The 19,254-nt window shown below is 38.4% G+C and overlaps 2 protein-coding genes across 7 annotated transcripts in view; one reads left to right on the plus strand and one right to left on the minus strand.

The window, feature by feature from the left end:
* Window positions 1-19,254, plus strand: part of Mast2 (microtubule associated serine/threonine kinase 2) — a 181,752-nt gene that overhangs the window by 118,380 nt on the left and 44,118 nt on the right. For all 6 annotated transcript variants that reach the window (XM_008828491.3, XM_029561295.1, XM_017797004.2 and 3 more), the window contains one exon: window positions 4,692-4,783. In XM_008828491.3, coding sequence (XP_008826713.1) covers window positions 4,692-4,783 — 92 coding nt within the window. The remainder of the gene's footprint in view (window positions 1-4,691; window positions 4,784-19,254) is intronic.
* LOC103730301 (ATP synthase subunit ATP5MPL, mitochondrial-like) lies at window positions 12,738-13,029 on the minus strand. Its single transcript, XM_008828490.2, has one exon. The coding sequence runs from the start codon at window positions 13,022-13,024 to the stop codon at window positions 12,842-12,844; it is 183 nt and encodes a 60-aa protein (XP_008826712.1). The 5' UTR covers window positions 13,025-13,029; the 3' UTR covers window positions 12,738-12,841.

Below are 19,254 nucleotides of genomic sequence, written 5' to 3' on the forward strand. Positions count from 1 at the left end.
GAGTACAATATTGTATAACTGTAATAATTCAACTGTAAACCTAAAAATTTATAGCCAATTCTGAAAAAGATGCATCTTAGCTCAGAAAATTGTTATTGAATATGTCAATGCTGTTGTAATGAAATGCTTCTTCTAAGTATGTGGTTATTAAATAAATAATTAACTGGGAAAAAATTTATTTTATATATATGAATGTTATGCCTGCATGTGTGTAAGTGCACTCATGTCATGCAGTGCCCAAGGAGGATAGAAGAGGGCACTGGATCCCCAGTAACTGGAGTTAAGGACAGTTGTTAGCCACCATGTGAGTGCTAGAATTCGAACCCAGCTCATCTACAAGAATAATCAGTGCTCTTAACCACTAAGCCATCTCTCTAGCCCTTCCTAAGTAAATTTAAGGCAGGTTTTGCAAGGGTCAGGTTTCTGAGTGCCTATTGGTTACCGGAAGGAGGGATATTCAAAGGCCAAGAACCAGCTGTCCTCCAAAAACAGCCACATTTCACCAGTGTTTCAGAGATTGCACAGTGTACCTGAGACCCTGCGCCACTGTCCACTGAAATCACCATACTAAGACATGTAGGATGAAATGCCAGGCCTCATTCTGACTGACCCAATTCTTGTAGTTAGCATCAGAGCATCAACTCAGAGCCTTCAGAGTACTTCCCATCATCTGAATTGCTATTTCTGACTCTCCTGTACCATTTTCTCATTGAGATGAAAAGAATGAAGTCTTTATCATCCTCCTATAATTCCAGAGAATTAACTAGAGCCTGTTGAAAGAGAAACAGTTCCTTGTTCTGGATCTCAGCTGATCTGAGTCATGGCATGTGTACCAGAGTGTCTGACCTTCCTTCTCCTCCTGGCAGCTGTTATGGATTTGCCAAGTGAGATTATGTGTACCTTTATATAAAGGCATGTGGTTTTGAAATATGATCTTTAGTGTTTTGTATTTTATTTTAAATGTTAAAGAAGCTAATGAAGTTAGAATCAGTTACTGATAACTTAAGTTTTGAGGGATTTTTTGCTTTCATACAAAGGTTTGTTGTTTGAAACAGGGTCTCACTATGTAGCCCTGGCTAGCTGGAACTCTGTGTAGACCAGGGCCATCTTCAATGCATAGAGATTCACCTTCTCTGCCTCCCGAGTGCTGGAATTAAAGGTGTGCGCTACCATGCGTGGCCATACACAGTAAGTTTAAATATAATAGTTTGATTTACATGTACCAGGTATACATATATTTTCTTTATTTTAATTTTATGCCAAATCACACACATTTAACAAACATTTATTGAGAGCCTACCATACCAGGCCATGTTCTAGGCCTTAAGGAACATTCAGTAAGCAAAGCAAAGCAGAGTCACGGTCCATTTCAAGCTCAGATTCTAATGAGAAGACAACAAAATGGTTGTATAAAATATTTAATACAATAGATAATATCAGGAGAGGGAGTAGAAAGCTTGAAAAGAGTACAATTTTAAATGAAATGCTCAGGGAGAAATTCACTGAGAATATATTGAGCCAAGACCTGAAGTGGGTAAAGTAGCAAGCTCTTATGCTCGCTGGGTAAAACACTGTAGACATTGCAAAGTCAGTTGCAAAGACCTTGATGTAGTGATGTTAGTTTTCAGATTTATCCATTGTGTGAATCAACAATAATTACTTGCTATTGCCAAGTAATCTTCCACTGGTTGGGAATGGTTTGTGTAATGTGATTTATCACTCACTGTTAGTGGATATTATAGTATCCACTAGTATTTATCACTCACTGTTAGTGTTAATTTATAGTATAATAAAACTACAACTTGTCACAGCTTTCCCCCATACCATGTCACATTTAATATAAGAGCTTTGAAACAGCGTATCTCCATTCCTTCCCTCTAGCCTTGATGCAATGAACCCTAAGATAAACTGTATTTCCTTTAAAAACCAGTTGTCCTTTAAAAGGATTCTAAGAATAAGAATGAGATTTATATTTACGCACATGTCTATTGGCTTCTCTTTGTAGTCATCCAGATTTGCATGTGGTATCACTTACCTTTGTCCGAAGAGTCTCATTTAACTGTGTGTGTGGGGGTGGTGTATTTTTGAGGAAGGGACTTTTTTATTCTTATTTATTTATTTATTTATTTATTTGTATGTGTATGAGTATGTGTATAATGCTACCAGTGTGCAGAGGCCAGAAGAAGGCATTTGATCTCCTTGGAGCTTCAGTTACAGATGGTTTGCAAGCCACTCTGTGTGGGTGCTGGGAACCGAATTTGGGTCCTCTGCAAGAATAGCAAGCACTCTTAACTTCTGAGCCATCTTTCCAGCCCCAGGAAGGGTCTTGCTATATAGTCCAGTCTGGATTAGATGTTGCTGTGAGCCCATTCTGGCCTCTAACTTGTAATCTTCTTGCTTCTGGCTGTTAATAATTTTTTAGATACCACACCAAAAGCTCCACTACCTCAGAAACAAAAGAAATGGAAATACCTCAAACTTGAAAGCTTTGGCACAGCAAAAGAGATAGTTAACACATGCTGAGTTGTTCTGCTAATTGTATCATTTGTTCAATAAAAAGCAGAAGTAGCAAAATAATGGAAAATGTGATTGGTTTAAGGAAGGAGAATATGTGAATTATTTTCTTGACAAGAATCTGAGCATATTAGGTAAATCTGGTCAGGTCTGCACATGGTAGCAAGGATCAAACTAATTCTTGTCAATTTAAATATAAAGAGATATCTACCCACGGGATTCTTGGTTTTTCATCAGCCACTCTCAGTCCCTGGGTAGTTATGAAATAAGTAGAAAGTTTGGAGTTTGTGTTTTGTTTTCTTGGGTTTTTACAGTTACTGGGGATTTGAAGCAAGAGCTCTACTACACTGAGGTACAATTCAGCTTTGGAAAACCGAGTTTCAGGGGGTTGGGATTTTACCAGGTACTTACTTTCTTTCTTTCTTTCTTTCTTTCTTTCTTTCTTTCTTTCTTTCTTTCTTTCTTTCCTTTTCTTTTCTTTTCTTTTCTTTTCTTTCTCCTATCTGTCTGTCTGTCTGTCTGAAATCCAGCAATAAATAAAATAGCTGTGTTCTTAGGAAAAGAAGGAAAATTTTAACTTACAACTAGAATTCAAAACATTTTCAAAAAATATTGAAACTTAGGGTATTTGCTGATAACACCGTTCAAGGATTTACAGCGTTAGCCCATCTGAAAGTTTCAAGAGTGGTGAGACTATCTCAAGTTATTGGGAGGCTTGCACATTTGATGATAACTAAGACAGAGATGTGGTCCTCCTGGTAGCTTCTTAGGGAAAGGATAAGATAATGATTCTAATCAAAATCTCTTTAATTCTTCTGGTAGCTTACTACGTTTCTATACTTCCTATTGGTAGTCTACCAGCCCTACAAGATCTGGCTGTGACCTACACCCTAGTTTTTATGACCTACATCTTTTTTATATCATTTTCTCTTGTCACTCGCTATTGACTTCTTTGACCTTATTTTCTCCCTTCTCTCTGTATTTTCTTCCTCCTCCTCTCCTTCTCTCTCTTCCTTCCTTCCTCCCTCCCTGTATAGCTCAGGCTGGCTTTAAACTCAGGTTTCTCCTGACTTAACCTCCCAAGTTAGCCTCTGGGGTTATATGCATGAGCTACCACACCATCTCCGTACCTTTACCTTTCTCTGGGATCTTCTTATATCTTTGTCTTTAATAACATTCAGACTGCTGATCAGATGTCTTCTCCGGAGTTGAGCGTTGCTGGGTTGAGCTGCTTCTACTCCCAGTACACCCTCACTTTCCTTTCTCTTTCTCCTCTTTTCTCCGTTTCCTGCCCCTCTTCCTCTGTTCTATCTTTTTCTGTACCACTAGTGGCTCACTCCAATTTCAAAGACAGACTTTTTCTTACTTCCTCCTGCCTCCCTGGAACCTGGAACAGTGCCTAGTATGTAAGAGGCATTCTGTTCAGTAAACATTTATTTGGATTGCTATAAATGGCAAACTTCCATAATGTCTTTTTCTTTGTTTGCTTGGTTTTTTTCCCCCAATGTCTTTATAAATCTTCTTTCTGGTATCTTCAATTGATAGGCCCACTTCAGATAAACTTAGACCTTCTTTTTAGTAACAGATGTGGTCTGAATTAGTTTTTCATAATCTGGTTTTCTCTGACTACAGGAAAAAAGCCTGTCATTAACTTAAAAAGAAAGTGAGTTTTACAGAAGACATTCCAAAGTGAGAATGTTACTTAAATTAAATAGCTCTAAAAATAATAGATGACATTAATAAGCTTCATTTTTATGACAAAAGGTTGATTTTGTGAAATAAAAGTGTGTGGGGTTTTTTTGTTAATTTTTGGTCTGTTTTGTTTATGCTGAGAGTTAAACTCAGATACTCTACCACCAGCCTAGGTAACATAATATTTTGACTTGTGTTTAGTTTCCAAATTAAGTTTGTAATTTTGAACATGGTTGTTGCCTTTAGAGATCTTCCCATATTTCTTCAGGTTAAACACTGGGAAAATACAAATCAAGACAAAATCAGGGCAGCATCAAAAGTTATTCCTGGGTAAATCATACTGAGTTATGAAATCTAAGTGGTTCACGTAATAATTGCTGATCAATTCGGTTTAAAGCAGTCAGCCCAGGGAATGGTGTCACTCTATGGTTCCTCTACTCAAGGTCTCTGGACCAGTTATAACTGACATTTTGTTTTCATTGCAGTTGTCGGACAAGTAACCGAAAAAGCTTGATTGTGGCCTCTAGCACATCACCTACACTACCACGGCCACACTCCCCACTCCATGGCCACACAGGTAAGTGCAGATTTTAAAAACTTGAATAAAAACATGCCTTCAGACACCAGGTTTCTTTCCTACTTCTCACTTTGTGGCTTCAGCATATCTCTGTGTCTTGATTGACAGATGCATACAGGGTTCCTAGACTTGCTTTCTCCCTGTGTACAGTGTGCTTTTGACTCCTTATTGTCTCTTCCCTTGTGCTTATAACACTACTTTTAGTCCTGTGTACCTTTTGAAGCCACATGTGTCTTCTGGTCTATGATCTCTGTTCTGCTGTGTTCTAAAGTGTATGGCTCTAGTCATCTTGGGCGATGTGATGAACATCCAGTAATGTTTTGTCTCCTGCCATGCCCAAGAATTAGGACTCACAGAGAGAATTATCTACATTGTGAGACTGCTGCTAACTTTCTCTGTTGAGAATCAGAAAACAAAAATGTGGGGAATGTTAATGTTAGTTTTATATTGACGTTGATTTCATTTATTGGAATTGAAACCCATGATTTGATATAGTTAGTCTCAACTCCGTCTAGAATATGGGCTTTTCTGGGTCTTGTAAGAACTGATTTACTTGCTTCTGACTAAGGAATATATTTTTTAAAAATACATGGGGTTTGCATTGACTCAAGCCTATACTACTTCCCAAGAAAGGGTCAGAAGACCTCATTTGACTTAGCCATTGTTTTTGTCTAGACTCATATCCTTGTATCCAATGAAAATCAGACCCAGCTTTGCTGAAAGGACTGCTGTAGCAGTACCATGTAATTCATTCCTGCAGTGTTTATAGTATAGCTGCTGCTACTTTTTGTTGCTGTTGTTAAAGACAGGGTCTCTCTGTAGCACCAGGTAGCCTGGAACTCACTTTGTAGACCAGGCTGGCCCTGACCTCACAGAAATCCGCCTGCTTCTGCCTCCCAGGTACGGAATTAAAGGCATATGCCACCATGCCTAGGCTTAATGGAAATGGAGCAGGCTTAGAACCATAGGAAGTCCTTCAGAACCTGCTGCCTAATCCATAGGTACTGTTATCCTAAGCCTGAGATTTGTTTGTCTTTGAGCAATAAAAGGGGATATCAAAGTTGTGAAGTAGATGGGTATCCATTCAGGTAGTTAAGACAGTTCTAGTTCTGGTGGGTTTGTCCTCTTGCTCACAGTTTGCCAAGTCTTTGAAAGGAGGGAGAGAGTAGAAGTATGTATGGAGTAGCTGTCAGTGCCCTGAGAATCCCAGGATTCTGACTAAACTTTGTCTTGGGAGAAGGGTCTCATCTGAAACACTGGATATTAGTTTAGAAGACACCCACCAAGAATACAGGTTTTCTGGGAAATGGAGACACACTTGACATTTAAAGCAAAGCTCTAATTTTTATTACATACTTCCCTCTTAAAAATTGACTGAGGGCTGGAGAGATGGCTCAGCGGTTAAGAGCACTGACTGCTCTTAGAGAGGGCCTGAGTTCAATTCTTAGCACCCACAAGCGAATAAGAGCCGTCCTTAACTCCAGTTCCAGGGGAATCTGGTGCCCTCTTCTGACCTCCCCGGCATTGCACAACATGAGTGCACTCATACATGCAGGCAGTGCACTCGTACACATAAAATAAAAATAATAAATTTTTTAAAAAAAATTTAATTGACTGGGTTCTGGCTTCATTGAAATAGCACCTTTATCCTAGACCTTTGTAAAATCTCAACATATGCCTGACCTGGATTTTCATCATACAGAAATAAATATAGCTTATCTAGATTTTATATATAGCTTTGCAACTGTGAGTACTGGGCAGTAATTACTACTGGCTGCTCCTCTCTGAAATCATTATCTCTATTCAGATTTCTGACAGTTTATGACTAAGTCTTCCTTATTCTAGTGGCTTTGATTGGGAACACCCACTTGGTCTTTTCAGCCTGACTGAGTCTGTGGGCTATGACTCTTTGAGTTAATATGTATTACATCATAATGTAATACATATTACATCATAAATGATAGCATCGTCCTTTAGCAATTACTACAGAAAATCTGAAGGGGAAGAACTGATATAAAAGCCCAATCCAGGCTGGAGAGGTGACTCGGTGGTTAGGAGCACTGACTCTTCTTACAGAAGACCTGGGTTCAATTCCTAGCACCCACATGGAGGCTAACAACTGTCCCTAACTCCAGTTCCAGGGGATCTGACGTCTTCTTCTGACTTTGTGGGCATTGCATGACAAGGGTGCACTTACATGCAGGCAATACACTTACACACATAAAATAAAAATAATAAATTAAAAAAATAATAATAAAATCCCAGTCCATGGTGGAATATAGATTGTACTTTACCTGCTGTTTTTTCCATATGGCTAAAACTTGACATCAATTATAATATAACAAATCATCCCCATCCTAAAATTTCACTTTTAAGTCTTGAATCTGTTGAATAGTATGAGACCTGTTAACATGAAAGTAATTTCATTTATTCCCTACAGTTCTATTTGCTACTAAATGTCTTTATTATTTTCAATTATGTGCATGTGTGTGTTGAGGGGATGTTTGTATACATGAGTACAGGTGCCTGTGGAGGCCAGAACCATGTGCTGCACCAGACTGTGAATGCTTGGAACCAAACTTAGGTTTCTCTGGAAGAGCAGTACACACTCTTAACCCCTGAGCTATCTCCCCAGCCCATAGTATTAATTATTTTATAAGCAGGTTACAGCTTCAGTAAGATTGAATAGGCACTTACTCAGCCATTCTGGAAATGGAAATTTCTGAGTTCTGTTGTGTATGTGTGGTGGGGAGACGGGTTCAAACACAGGATTTTCTTCATACTATACCCCCTAGCCTTATTTTTAAGATTAGTTTTAGGTTAATAGCAAAATTGAACAATATATATGCTTCCTATATGTTTTGTCCATCCCATGATGCTGTTCACCCCCATCCCACCATGTATAGGCTTTCTGTTATCAGTTTCCATACAAGAGTGGTACAGTTGTTACAGTTGATGAACCTATCTATATTGATCCATCATTACCACTGAATTAGTAGTTTACATTAGGGTTCACTACTGATGGGATACATTAGACAGCTGTGTAATTATGTTCCCCATCATACAGGGCATTTTCACTGCTGTAGGTATCTTGTAGATTTTTTTTATAAAGTCTCAAATGTTTGATTAGCTTCCATACCATAGAGAAATCCCACTTGATCATGCTTTATAGTTCTTTTTAGGCATTGCTGAATTCAACTTCTAATGACTTACTGGTAATTTTTACTCCTATATTCATGAAAGATATTAGTCTGTAGTTTTCCTTTGTTGTGTTTGTCTTGTTTGGTATTGGGGTTAAACGCTGGCCTCATAGAATAAGCTGAGAAGTATTCTTCTGGAAGAGATTGTGAAGAACTGATAAATTTTTTTTCATGAAATGTCTGGTAGAATTCACCAAGTGAACTTGTCTAGAATTGGTGCTTTCTGTCTTGTAAGTTTATTAATAATTGATTCAATCTCTTTACTAGGTTGAGATCTGTTTAGATTACTAAGTGTGAGTTGTGTCAAAGTATGCCTTTTTCAGAATTAGCTCATTTGACTAGATTACCAAATTTGTGAACATAGAATTATTCATAGCATTTCTTTAGTAATTTCTGTCTTCTCTTTTTTCCTTACCCTTACTTTGACTAGAGAGTAATTGGTTTATCTTTTCAAAAAACCAACTTTAGATTTTGTTGATTTCTCTCTCTCTCTCTCTCTCTCTCTCTCTCTCTCTCTCTCTCTTCTCTCTCTCTCTCTCTCTCTCTCTCTCTCTTTTGATACAGCGTTTCCCTGTAGCCCCAGCTGGCCTGGAACTTGCTATGTAGATCAGGCTGGCCTAGAGCTCACAGAGATCCACCTGCTTCTGCCTCGCAAGTGCTGGGATTAAAGGCATGTGCCATCATATCTGACTCTCTGTTAATTTTTATTTATTGCTGTTCTAATTTTTATTATTTCTCTTAATAATTTAATTTCCTTTTTATAGTTTCTGAAAGTACAAATTTAGAATATGAGTATAAATCATGTATTCTAACATGCAGCAGTGCTTTGAAGTCTTCACTGCATCCCTAATTTCTGTTTGGGGGTTTGTTGTTTTTTTGGTTTTTTTTTGAAACAGATCTTCCTGTAGCTCTAGCCAGCCTGGAAGTCACTATGCAGACAGGCTGACCTCTATTACATAGCGATCCACCTGCCTGTATATCCTGGTGCTGGAATTAAAGGCATGTGCCACCATACCTGGCATGCACCCACAAATATTGATAAACTGTACTTTCATTTTTATGTAGATCAAAGTATTTTTAAATTATTTTATTTTTTATGTGTCTAAGTATTTCATCTGCTTGTAAGTACATCCATATATGCAATGCCTGCATAGTCCAGAAGAGGGTGTCAGAGCCCCTGGAACTGGAGTTAAGGATGATTGTTAGCCACCATGTGGATTCTGGGAACCAAACCCGGGTCCTCTGAAAGAACAGTCAGTGATCTTAACTGCTGGGCCCTCTCTCCAACTCCAGTTCAAAGTATATTTAAACATTTCTTTTCAGTTTTTAAAGTTTTATTCATGTTAATTAGAAGTATATCAATATTCAAATATTTGATAATTTTCCAGTTACCTTTCTGTTAATCTTAATTATGAATTATTCTTTATATAACTTAATTTGTTGTGGTCTGAGCAGATAATAATTTCTTTTAAACTTGGTGAGGTATATTTTATGACTCAGAATGTGCTCTGTTTTGATGAATGTTTCAGATGAATGTGAGAAAGGTACGTAGATTTAATAGACTGTAGATGTCCATTATAAATCCATTTGATTTACTGTGTTGAGCTCAACTAAGTCCTCATTCATTTTCTGCCTCCAGGATCTACCCATTTCTGATAAAAAAGCATTAAAATCTCCCAACTATTATAGTGTCATCATGTATTACTCCTGTAGTTTCTGTTAGTTTTTGCCTTATATGTTTTGATATTATGTTGTTTGACCCATGCATTTTAAGTGGATGCCTGCGGAGGTCAGAAAAGGCCGTCTTATCCCCTGGAACTAGAGTTACAGGTGTTTGTTAGCTGTTGTGTGTGCTGGGAATCAAACCTGGATACTCTGCAAGAGCAGCCAGTGCTCTTAACTGCTGAGCCATCTCTCCAGCCCAGTAATCTTTAATTTTTATTACTGTTGCAGTAGTATGTCTTTCTTCACTTTTTTTTCCTTTTAGCCTGTATGTGTCTTCATATTTTTTTAAATTTTTATTTATTATTTTTATTTTATGTGTATGTGTGTATTGCGTGCATGTAGGTAAGTGCACCCGTGTCATGCACTGCCCATGGAGGACAGAAGAGGCTCTTGGGTCCCCTGGAACTGGAGTTATGGACAGTTGTTAGCTGCCGTGTGGGTGCTGGGATTTGAACCCGGGTTTTCTGCAAGAACAACCAGTGTTCTTAACTGCTGAGCCATCTCTCCAGCCCCATGTGTCTTCATATTTAAAGTGAGTTTGTTGTAGACAACATAGTTGGGTTCTATCTGCATTCAGGAAGCAGAAATTGATAATGCTTGTGCTCAGCTTGCTTTCTCCTTTTTATGCAATCTAGGACCCCAGCTCCAAGAATGGGGCTGTCTGTGTTCAGGGTGGGTCTTTCCACATCAGTTTTCCTAATCTAGGTAATCCCTCCCAGACATTCATAGAGGCTAGCCTCATCTAGATAATCCCTCAAAGGCATGCCCAGAGGCCTTGTTTCCTAGATAATTCTATATCATGTCAGATTAACAATGGCTATTAATTATCTGTTGTCATAAACCATCTACAATTATTTTGAACATACTGTTATCCATTAAATGAATCAAAAAATTTTTTGAAAATTTAAATTTATTTTTTGTCTTTTTCTTTTTTTTGTCTTTTTGAGACAGGATCTCCTTGTAGCCCCAGCTGTCCTAGAAATCACTATGTAGACCAGGCTGGCCTCGAACTCACAAAGATCTGCCTGCCTCTGCCTCCCAAGTGTATTTTTTATTTTATTCTAATGAGTGTTATGCCTGTATATCTAAGTGCACCTGTGTTAGTGCCTAAGGAAGCCAGAAGAGGGCATCAGATTATTTGGAACTGGAGTTATGGACAGTTGTTAGCCACCATGTAGGTGCTGGGATTCAAACCTGGGTTTTTCACAAGAACAACCAGTGCTCTTAACCACTGAGCTATCTCTCCAGCCCCAAGAATAAGAAAAATAGAATATTTTTATCTTTACTTAATATATTTTATATAGAGCTCAGTTTCCAAGTTGTATAATTTTTCTTGTTTCTAAAATATTTTTTAACATTTCTTGTAATACGGATTTGCTGGCATCAAATTGCTTATCTTTATTTCTCCCTCTGAAAAATAATTTTTTTAATGTTTTTGAGACAGGGTCTCCCTGTAGCCCCAGCTGACCTGGAACTCACTATGTAGACAAGGCTGGCCTCAAACTCACAGAAATCCGCCTGCCTCTGCCTCCTGAGTGTTGGAATAAAAGTCTTGGGCCACCACAACCAGCTTATTCAATTTTTAGCTTCCTGACACAAAAGAGCCATCCTATTTTAAATTTACTTCACAAAATGGAATATAAAAATTTCTTTGTCAATGAGCCATGAGTAGTCCTTCCCCCCCCTCCCGTTCTTTCTGTGCTCATCTTTAAGTAAGCTGTAACCACCCCCCACCACCAGCTTCTTTCAATATTTTTTTCCTGTCTTTGATTTTCTGTAGTTTGCATATAATATGCCTAAATATAGTTTAGGGGGAAATTTATCCTGTCTGTGTTTTGTGAGCTTCCTGACCTGTGGCTTATATGACATTAATTGGGATGTTTTTTATTCCTTATTGCTTCAGATGTTCTTCTGTTCTTGTATCTGTTTTTTCACCTGTTTCTATCACACATATGCTACAACTATTTGTAGTTGTCCCACAATTCTTGAACATTCTCCTTCTCCCTCTCTTTCTCCTCCTCACTCCTTTACTTTTCAGTTTTGGGAAATTTCTGTTGTGATGTCCTCAAGCTTAGAGATGCTTCCCTGAGACATGTCCTGTCTGTTAAGGTATTCTTGAATTTTGTTACAGTGTTTTTCTATCTTTGGCATTTACTTTCTATTCTTTCTTTCATTTATTTATTTATTTATTTATTTATTATTTATTTATTTTGGTCTTTTTGAGACAGGGTCTCCCTGTAGCCCCAGCTGTCCTGGAACTCACTATGTAGACCAGGCTGGCCTTGAACTCACAGAGATCTGCCTGCCTCTGCCTCCTGAGTGCTGGGATTAAAGGCATGTGCCAACTACACCTGGCTTTCCATTCTTTCTTAGTATTCATCTGCCTACTTAATTGTTCATCTGTTTTTACATGATGTCTACTTTCTATTCATGTGCATAGAATATTAGTCATCATTTTAAAATTTACTAATTTGATAATTCCAACATTCTTTCAGTGTCTTGACTCTGGCTCTGATGCTTGTTTTGACTTTAAATTCTTTTCCCCCTTTTAGTATGCTTTGTATTTTTTTGTTGTTGTTTTTGTTCATAGATGGAGATGATGTACTACATAAATTAACCACAGTAGATAAACCTTTAGTAATGCATTACCAGGGTGGAGAGAGAAGTGTTAGTATTAGTATTAATTAGTATAATTGGTTCTCAGTCTTTTCATGGTCTATGCTGCTGGGATATGAATTAGTGCATCTTGATTTTTCTCCTCTACCTTATGTGGGCAGGAGGATGCTAAGCAATGGGAGTTGGTTTTTTCCCTTCCCAATACATGAAGTGCCAGTATAGTAGCTTCTTTCTTCTGAGGCAGGCTTTGTTGAGAATAGGATGCCCTTACATCTCATAATGGTTCCTTCTCCTACTGGAATCAGGTCAAATTTTTCTTTATTCATTGTGAGGACTTGGTAAATCTCTATGGATAATTTTTTTTTTAGTGATGCATCTCACAGATACATTTATGGATGCCACATAATAAATGGTACTTAGGCAAGTATATAGTGAAGTTCCATGTTCCCAACTAACACAGCTTGCTTAAATTTACAGGCTGACTGAGGATTCATCTTGAGTGTACTCAGGGAGCGGGCTAATGATGACCATGACCATGAGCAGGTGTAGCACCTTTCAAAGCTTTACTTTTTTTATTAGCACTCCTGATTTTAGAAACAGTGAAAGACATCAACCCCACTCCTACCCAAATTTCCTGGTAAACCTGGGTATAGTAGGGCTTCAAGGGGATCCAGGCATTCTTATTTAAGCTTTGAAGCATCTCCGCTAAATCAAGGCCTCAGGCCACATCGAACCCCAACAACCGAATTTTTTTTTTAAAGTTAGGTTATGTTGCAGTTTTTAACTCTTACCATAGTCTATACTAAGCCTCCAACAAGTCATCAATTACAGTTTAGACCTTTCTACTCTGGCACTACTTCCCTGGAGGTTTCTGTGTAGGTATTTCTGATCTGTAAATTCACATTTCCTGCATCTTCTTCTTTGTCTTCATTGAGGAACACTGGCTTGTTTTATAGCCTCACTTCTCTGGTGGATCTGAAATTGTCTTTTCAGTTCATAAAAAAAAAAGTGTCGTCCTTGATTGATTATTCTCTTCAGTTCTACTCCTTTGTTATTGATGGTATCAGTAACTCATACATTCTGAACTGTTCAGTTTAGGTCCTTTCAGGTTCTTTCTGCTCTTCACTTGCAGCAAGTTACCCTTCTTTTGTACCTTAGACCTTTTATTTTAGACTTTGCCTCTATAGTTTGAATTTTCTTTATGCTCTCTAGGCACCACCTCCAATTTTTCTAGCCCTTGTCTTGTTTGTTCTGATTTCATGGAAGTAAGGGCAGAAGACATAAACACTGGACTTTCAGCATATAAAAAGTTTTAAAGCTGTGTATCTAGATACCTGGGGAATGAGCATAAACAGAAAGGATTAAAGGCACAGTGACTGAACTATGGAACATTCCTGTCAAGGGAACAGGGAGAAAGCAAAAAGAAAAGAAGAAAACTGAGAAAGGCTGGTGTCCTGGAGCCAACATTAAAAAGAAGCAAACATTTCAGGTAACAATGATTTCCTGGGCCAAATGCTATAGACATAGCTGTCAAGTGAAGCCTGAGAACTGTTGTCAGGATATAGCATTATTGTGTCAGTGTTAATAATGTTCATTAGTTATTTTGATGAAAAATATTAGGGGCTAAGCTTGGCAAGGGAGTCAAGAAGTAAAAAAGAAAATAGATCATTCCTTTAGGAGCAGGAATGAAAGCAAGGGGGTAGAGCTCAGGTAGAGCCCAGCCCAGTATGTGTAAGACCCTGAGTTAGCATCCTTGGGTCCTCAAAAGAAAAAAAAGCAGAAATGAAATTCAGGGTATGTGATTCAATGTAGAGAGAAATTTTGGTTGTTAAAAAAGAAAGAAAGAAAGAAAGGGCTACCAGTGTCCTGTGACTAAGAGGAGATGGGATCTAGTAAATAAGTAGAAGATTGGCCCTAGCCAGGAACTCAGTTCTTCCATAGTAATAGACAGGAAATGGGGGATGTGCACAGATATTACAGGGTATTGAGAGCTTATTGAAGGTATTTTCTAATTACTTCTGTTTCCTCATTAAAATAAAAAGTAAGAGCCAAGTATGGTGGTGCACGCCTGTAGTCCCAGCACTTTGGAGGCAGAGGCAGGCAGATCTCTGTGAGTTAAAGGACTGCCTGGTCTACATAGTGAGTTCCAGGCCAGCTGGGGCTACAGGGAGACCCTGTCTCAAAAAGACCAATAATAATAATAATAATAATAATAATAATGATGATGATGTGATTTAACTGACAACCTGAAATCTTTTCTTTAAAAAATATTTATTTTTATTTTATGTGTATGTGTGTATTGCCTGCATGTAGGTAAGTACACCCGTGTTGTGCAATGCCCACGGAGGACAGAAGAGGCTATTGGATCCCCTGGAACTGGATTTACAGACAGTTGTTAGTGTCATGTGGGTGCTGGGATTCAAACGCAGGTCTTCTGCAAGAACAGCCAGTGTTCTTAACCACTGAACCATCTCTCCAGCCCCAGCAACCTGAAATTTTAAGGGCTATATCAAGTATATGCTCAGGATGCCTGGGTGTTACCTTCTAAGCTAGTAATGTAAGTAAGATTTTGTTTTCAGAGTTAGCCCATTAAATGATACTAGAAAGGTCCTTCATTTCAAGCAGGGAGAAACAACTCTGTAAGAGTCAAATAGAATGATATGTTTAGGAAATCAAAAGTACAGGTCTTTATAATCTTTATTTTTAAATTATCAAGTGCTAATTGAATTTGGATAGGGGGATTAAACAAGTCATGGGAGAGCTATAAGTTGTATACTGACTTAAGATATTAATATACCCTGGCTTGGATTTTTTTTTAACCTAAGATGTATGTACTGGTTGTGATTTTTGGCCTGTAAGTCTCCTAATGTTATAGTGCCAATTTTACATATATATTGTGCTTCAGTTGTCAACTTAAATCTGGAAAGAAGGAACCTTAGTTGGGGAATTACCACTTTTGGATTGTTGAGTAAGAGGACCTAGGTTTGATTTCTACTACCCACATGGCAGCTAACAACCATTCATAACTCCAGTTCCAGGGGATCCAATGCCCTCATCTGACCTCCACTGGCATTGTACGACACATGTGCATTTATATACATGCAGGCAATACACTCATACACATAACATTTTAAAAATAAAATAAATATTTTAAAATAAATAGTAGCTTTTCAGTTGCAAGGTTAAATAAAAGTCATTAGTTCAGATTCTGTCCACTTTGTAGAAGTCATTCCTACAAAAAAGAAAGGTAAAAGAAAGCTTTCTGAGGTTTGGAGAGATGGCTCAGTGGTTAAAAGCAGTTGGTTCAAGGCTGGAGAGGTGGCTCAGTGGTTAAGAACACTGGTTGTTCTTGCAGAAGACCCGGGTTTGAATCCCAGCAGCCACATGGCAGCTAACAACTCTATAATTCCAGGTCCAGGGGATCCTCTTCTGTTCTCTGTGGGCATTGCACCACACGGGTGCACTTACCTATGCACAGGCAATACACGCATACACATAAAAAATTTTAAAAAAATAAATAAAGCAGTTGGTTCCCAGTCATAAGGACCAGAGTTCAGATCCCAGCACCAACATTGAGAGGCTTACAAAGGCCTGTAACTCTGTCTTCAAAGGATGCAACCCCTACACACACACACACACAGCAAAATAAATCTTGAGAAAGAACAAAAAAGCTTTTGCTTCTTTTCAACTTGCCACTTTTTTGCCATGAAAATATAATTATCTGATTAAAAATATTAAAAATTGGGGCTGGAGAAATGGCTCAACCATTAAGAGCACTGCTGTTTCTGCAGAAGACCTGAGTTTGGTTCCCAGGACCATGCCAGGGGCTCACAACTCCCTGTCATTCCAGCTCTGTGTGATCCAGTGGTGTCATTGGGTTCCCCCCACTCATGATATACCCTCATACCAACATGAGAATAAAAGTAAATCTTTTTTAAAAAATCAAAAGTTGTTAAAAGATGGCACTGTTGGCAGTTGAAAGACCAGTTAAGTGGTTTTTTTCCATTATCCAGATGTAGGAGATTATTAGAAGTAGAGAAAATATATGAATGTGAGAAAAATGTAAGTCACTGAATCAACTGGGTATTCAGTTGTCTCCAGATTTCCTGCCTGAGTGATTAATGGGTAAAGGATGCCCTTAATTGAGCAAGGAACACTGAGACCAAGATAGACTTAGTGGAAGGAAAAAGAGCACTAAAAGAAATTGATAGAACTTGATTTATGGACAATATTGCACTGTAGAGCAAAAAAAAAATTCTTCTCATTAAGTAGTCCTCGATAGGGAAGATGTACAGAATAAGATTACTAATTTGGCTGCTTTCCCCGCCCCTTTGGTCTTTTGAGGCAGGGTCTCCCTGTAGCCCCAGCTGGCCTGGAACTTGCTATGTAGAGCAGGCTGGCCTGGAACTCATAGAAATCCAGCTGCCTCTGCCTCCCAAGTGCTGGGACTAAAAAGATGTGCACCACCACACCCAGTATAATTTAACTACTTTAAAAATTTTCTACACTGAGTTTGATGGCACCTGCCTTTAATGCCAATACTTGGGAGGTAGGGGCAGGTATATCTCTCTGTTTGAGGCCAGCCTTGTCTACATAGCAAGTTCCAGGCCAGCTATATAGTGAGACCCTGCCTCACAAAACAACAACAACAAATTAAGAATTTCTAGTCATCAGAAGACATGCAACAAAGGGTGAAAAAGCAAGCCATGAAATACAAGATGATTGTGGCACACAAGACAAAGGGCTCTGGATTCAGAACATTTAAGGAAAACTTGTAAATAAATAAATACAATAAAAATGTAGTGTGATGGAAAAATAGCTAGAGGCAATTTCTCTTTCTAAGATTTATTTTTATTTTATGTGTATGAGTGTTTTGTCTGTATGTAAGTACAGGTATGTTGTACTATGCCTGGGGAGGCCAGAAGAGGGTGTTAGAACCCCCCTGGAACTGGAATTATGGGTGATTGTTATCTGCTATGTGGAGGCAGGGAAACGAACCCAGGTTCTGTGCAAGAGCAGCCACGGCTCTTAACTGCTGAACCATCTCTCCAGCAGTTTTTTTTTTGGGGGGGTGGTCTTTTTGAAACAGGATTTCCTTGTAGCCCCAGCTGTCCTGGAACTCACTATGTAGTCTCCAGCAGTTTTAAGAGGCAATTCACAAAAGAAGAAATCCAAATAGCCAATAAATGCAAGAAAAGATACATAGTTATTAATTTCATTAGTAATTATGAAGTGCAAAGTAAAATTACAAGATGATCCTGTTATATAACCACTGAAAATGGCTTAAAGAGTGAGTAAATATAAGTAAATATGTGAAACAATGAAAACTTTAAAAAAATATTGTTTTATTTATGTGTATGAATGTATTGCCTGCATGTAAATGTCCCGTGTCATGCAAAGCCTGTGGAGGCCAGAAGAGGCCGTCAGAACCCCTGGAACTGGAGTTATAGGCAGTTGTTAGGTGCCGTGTGGTGCTGGGAATCCAACCTGGGTCCTCTGGAAGAATAGCAAGTGTTCTTAACTGCTGAGCCATCTTTGGAGCTAGGGTTATAGGTGGTTGTGAGCTGCTTGATGTGGGTACTAGGAATTGAACTCAGGTCCTCTGTAAGAGGAGCAGCCACTGTTAACAACCAGCCCCTACAATGGAACTTTCTTTTTTTTTTTTCGTCTTTTTGTCTTTTTAGACAGGGTCTCCCTGTAGCCCCAGCTGGCCTGGAACTCACTATGTAGACCAGGCTGGCCTGGAACTCACAGCAATCAGATCCGCCTTCCTCTGCCTCCCAAGTGCTAGGATTAAAGGTGGTGCCACCAAGCCCAGAAATAGTGGGACTTTTTAAAACCCTGCTGGTGGGAGTATAAGATGGTAGAACTATTTTGCCAAAAGGTTGGCATTTTCTTACATCAAGTTGAAAAAAATAGGCAAACTAGAACACAAAAGGCCACATTTTACATAATTCCCTTCCCATGGCATGTCTAAGTTAGGCAGTTCTGTAAAGAAAGAAGATAGCATAGTGATTACCAGTGGTAGAAGGTTAGAGAATGACTGCTGCAGCCAGTGCAGAGTTTGAAGAGTGAATTGTATGAGGCTTATAACTCATTTTTTAAAATTTTGTGAGCGAAAAAAATCTAAATTCAAGTGTTTAAAGGTGTATACCAGGTGGGGCTTGGTGGCTCACAACTTTAATCCCAGCAAAAGGCAGGCAGATCTCCGAGTTCCAGGCCAGCTGGGGCTACAGGGAGACCCTGTCTCAAAAAACCTGGTTAATACTTCTGAAATAAGGAAATAGTTATCCTCAAAGTCAGGATAATATTGACCTTTAGTGAGGAGGGGACAGGGTTTTTATGGGAGCAATTATGTTTGTTGTTTTATTATAACTTACCCTGATTACTTGTCTTTGAACTGTCTTTTCTACACACTAAATCACTTGCTAAAGTCCAAAAAGTGGTTTTTCTATCAAAGAGATGGGGGAGGGAAATGAACCATTTCTGGCTATCTTTAAGGAAAAGAGTCACAATGTGATTTTTCTGGAGCTAGAACTGGAACTCTAAGTCACTAATAAGAATTATTTGCTTTAAAATATTAATATTCTAACATGTTAATCTTCCCTTCCCCAAGATAAATCTAATTAATGATGGTTTGGGCTGGAGAGATGATTTAGTCATTAAAGACTCAGGCTCACAACTTAAACATCAAATTATTGATGTTTTTATTCTGTTGTAACCTTCAAAATAGTACCAACATTTTTTATCTTTTTAAGTAAGATAAAGTGAGTATTTGAAAAATAGAGAAGTAAAATAATGGTAGGTACACAAATACTCTATTAGACTTTGGCATCTGTAATTCACTAAAAGTTTCTTTGGTCTTTGTCCTGACACCAGAAAACTTGTTTTGCTAATATGGTGACTCATGTTGAGTTTCAGTCTGATGGC

This window comes from Nannospalax galili, unplaced genomic scaffold (assembly GCF_000622305.1).
Source record: "Nannospalax galili isolate Female #2095 unplaced genomic scaffold, S.galili_v1.0 scaffold1233, whole genome shotgun sequence".
Classification (NCBI taxonomy): Eukaryota; Metazoa; Chordata; class Mammalia; order Rodentia; family Spalacidae; genus Nannospalax; species Nannospalax galili.

Excerpts from the sequence above, each read along its gene's own strand:
- LOC103730301 (XM_008828490.2), bottom strand. The coding sequence starts at position 13,024 with ATGCTTCAAAGCTTAAATAAGAATGCCTGGATCCCCTTGAAGCCCTAC.